Source organism: Apaloderma vittatum, unplaced genomic scaffold, assembly GCF_000703405.1.
Source record: "Apaloderma vittatum isolate BGI_N311 unplaced genomic scaffold, ASM70340v1 scaffold28574, whole genome shotgun sequence".
NCBI classification, from domain to species: domain Eukaryota; kingdom Metazoa; phylum Chordata; class Aves; order Trogoniformes; family Trogonidae; genus Apaloderma; species Apaloderma vittatum.
In genome coordinates this window covers 43,538-47,184 of record NW_009713767.1, presented here as the reverse complement: position 1 = coordinate 47,184, position 3,647 = coordinate 43,538, and the positions used below count along the sequence as shown (strand labels likewise).

At 43.4% G+C, this 3,647-nt stretch overlaps 1 protein-coding gene across 1 annotated transcript in view; it reads right to left on the bottom strand.

Annotated features, from left to right (window-relative positions):
* The window catches only part of ADCY9 (adenylate cyclase 9), a gene marked incomplete at its 5' end in the record, with an annotated part of 77,019 nt that overhangs the window by 29,838 nt on the left and 43,534 nt on the right, over positions 1-3,647 (bottom strand). Inside the window, one exon of the mRNA XM_009868494.1 lies at positions 370-474. Within this exon, the coding sequence (XP_009866796.1) occupies positions 370-474 (105 nt within the window). The remainder of the gene's footprint in view (positions 1-369; positions 475-3,647) is intronic.

The following is a 3,647-nucleotide window of genomic DNA, read 5'->3' as shown; positions in this document are numbered from 1 at the left end:
ATGATGCCAAAGACGTCGGCAAGATGTCGGTGCGGCTTGTGGCCAGGTGACCCACAGCCAACCGGAGTAAGGGACGGAGAGAGTGGGAGAGGTGTTCGTACCCTTTCTTCGGGTAGCCTCAGCATAATTTAAAGAAAGAGCCCAAATTTTAGGTCCTCCTCAAGTATCAAACCAGGCCCATAAAACTGTTAACAATTTTGAAAATTTGGAGGGGGGAGCTCAAATAGATTTCGGAATGCAAGCACTCCGAATCAACATCAGTTCTGCTGCTTAAGAGCTCAAAGAAAGGAATAGCAATGCAAAAATGAGAAAGTTACTCGAAGCAGGGAAATAAGGGAACAGAAGGGAAGTGATAAATACATAAATTACCTTTGCACTGTTTTTATGCTCATCCTGACAACCATTTTGGATAGCTCCTTCGTCTATGCTGACATCGCAGTGGGGAGCAAGGGTGGTACTACATGAAGGGCAAGGCTGCAATGAGACAAAAAATTTTAGCCAGAAACGTTCTGGTCTCCTCATATTATTAGGCAATTTATAATTTGGTCCAGTTGTACACTTGCAGTGTGGTTAAAAGATAAACAAAGCTGCAGAAAGGGAAGGAGGGAGCAAAATTTGACTGGAACAGAATGCACCATTTCAAAAATAAATCACAGGGTTTTGTATTTACTGAAGCTAAATCTAACCCAGGAAAGCTTTACTAGTGGAAGATCACAGATAGACTGCAATCACTGCATACTAGCAAAGGACCTTCCTGAGAAGAATGAAATACTCTTTACTGAGAGAAGTGCAATTCTCTCATTTAGTAACTGCCTGCAAAGGGATCTGAACGGAATCGTGAGTGAAGACTTAGCACAGAACGCAGCAAAACTCAAAAAAAAAAAAGCAAAAAAAAAAAGCACAGAATATCATGATGCATTGTGAACATGACAGGGGAATGGAAAGCAACAAATGTGAAACCAGCACAGGGAAATACTTTTTTGCTGCTCCATGACAGCAGAGTGTAGTTGTCGGAGCCAAACACCCCACAAAAGTCACAGGAAGCAAGGAAAGTAGAATCACCAGGACCTGTAACAGTTGCAGGTTATTCATTTTGGAAGCAACCTAAAACTTCAGCTTTTTAAACCAGTCAAACCCCTTACAGCTAAAAGAGGATCTTCTTAAGGGGAATCAATCCCCCCATTTGTATCTTTCAAGTTCTTCCTGCTCTCCTGCAGTCCAGGCAGGCTCCTGCATCAGCGGGACCCAGTGTCCGCAGCCTGTTGGCAATTCCTCCGCTCTGTGGATTTACTGTCCCCAGGCTGCCCGGGAGGCTGCTAACAGGTACGGGGACACGCGTCACAGGGAACGGCACACTGAAACGGGCACGCTGGAGAGCAGATGGTGGCAGGTGATCCACTGAACACATTGATAAAGTTTCCAACAAGCAACTCGAGCCTTTTGTCCCAAACCCAATACCACACGTCCATTTTACCTTTTTATTTTGGGCTCAGGAGGGACTCGTTCAAGCCTCCATTCTCCTGGTCCAAAACCACAACTTCTCCCTTCAGGTTCGTACCCAATTTCAGAGGCCAGCATGTAAGTTTTTGCAGAACCGACTTTCCACCCAAAGCCCTTTTTCCATGTCACCACTGATCCACCTCACCGCTCATCAATGACTCTCTAAGGCTTTCATGAAGACTCTGAGCCTTCTTCAACACCCACAGACCATTGTATCTGCAGTTCCTCAGGGGCACAGGCCAGGGCACTGAAATTACTACAAGTTTCCTAATCTGCCAGAAAAAAAAGCAAATCGCACCCAGTTCTGAACCTGCACGGTCTGAACAAATACCAGCACACTTGTAACTATGACCATGTTTGTTTAAAATTGATCTCAGACTAAACATCATTAATTCCTTGGCCACTTTGTGGAAGGCAGTGGATGGCTTTAAAAACGAACGTGACAAGGGGCTAAGGAGCATTCTACGCTCCTAGAGCGTTAGTAGATTTATCCCTGGCAAAAGTAAGTTAATGGTAATAAAATACAAATACCTCTAACACAAAAGAAAACCCCAAACCACAAAACAATACCTAAGAAAAACATTCCCTGTTTGATCTTGCTAACAAATGAGCAAGACTCCCTGAAACGCTCAGCTCCTGGGGTGAAACCAGAAGCCCAAAACCTCAGAGAAGAAACCCGACGTTTTGAGAAGAGGCAGAACTCCATCTGACTTACCCCGGGTGCTCAAGGCAACATCATCAACTTCATTCTCTACTGTAGACATTCACACAAGCTCGGTGACCTCATCACGATGAATAATACATTAATGCACTTCCAGCAAACACAAAGACAAGCAGAAGTACTTTCTGTTTTCATACCAAGGGATGATTAAAACATTTTTTCCAACAGCTTCTGATTCCCTGTCAAGCAAGGGTTTTTATAAAATATGATGGGGAAAATAAACTGATCACGAAACCGCTTAAGCAGGTTACAGCGTTTTAATGCAAAAAAATCAGCTGCTGTTATGGATTTACTCATAGTTTTTAGCCTCCATCTACACCATTTCAATTATGTACGCGCATTTTATTGATATTCATCCTGCATCAAGGTTTGCAATTAAATGAACTACTGATACACTGGAGGAGAGGAGGAAATACAACTCCTTTCACAGATCAATTACCGTTGCACTCTCCTTCCTGGCTTTCCTTAACAGATCTTGTCTGCTAGAACATCCGTTCGAGCCCAAAATGTGAAATTCATCCTCTGCATCCAATATGGCCACTTATTCCCTTGAAAACAAAAATATTTCAACTTGCCTGTAGTTTTGCCCCTCCTACTTAGTCTCTTTTGCAGAGCTGGAGTCATCTCCTCCTACACTGACACTGTTTACAGCTTAGTATTTAAAAGAGTTGGCATGTAAGAGATGATTCTTTTGCAAATTATTATTTCCAGGCCCAACCAGCAAGCTGCAGGCTTTTTTTTTCCCGGCCCAACCAGCAAGGTTCAGGTTTTTTTTTAAAAAAAAAAAAAAAAAAAAGCAATGAAAAACCTGTAAAAAAGAAACCCACTCCTTTTCAAAATTTGTGTGTGATCTGTGATTCAATTGCTCAGTTGTTCTTTGTGGGGAATTTTTTTATATACATATATATTTTTTTATTATGTTTTAATTATTTTTTAATACTAAGCCCAACTCTAGCACAGCTGACAAATTAAACATTCCTTGAAAGCTTGACCCAACTTTCTCAGTCCCCAATCACTCCAATATCAGTAGAGAGAAGGGGATGAGGCAGTAAAAGAAATGTTGCGGGCCAGCGGCGCTCCTCTACAGGTTGTATAAGCTGCTGAGGAATTGCCGTGCGTCTCTGTCTACCCTTCTGCAGAGTAGGTCAGCCCGTGTTTTAGAAAACGCAGACCACAGCCGATCCTTAACGACAGATTTCATTTTGGACTGGGGTCATTTTAACAAGAAGCACCACCACAAGTTAATACAGAAGGGATTTTATCACATCCCAGCCGCGGCCGGGTCAGTCCCGTCCTTCGCTGTGGTTTCATGGGGCTGCGCTTACGGCTCGCTTTGCTGTCCGATGTCAACGAGCCGTCCTGGCTTTCTCTCAGAGCAGCACCCTCAGCGTTTGCGCTTTGTTTAATCCCTCCTCTCTTCCCACCG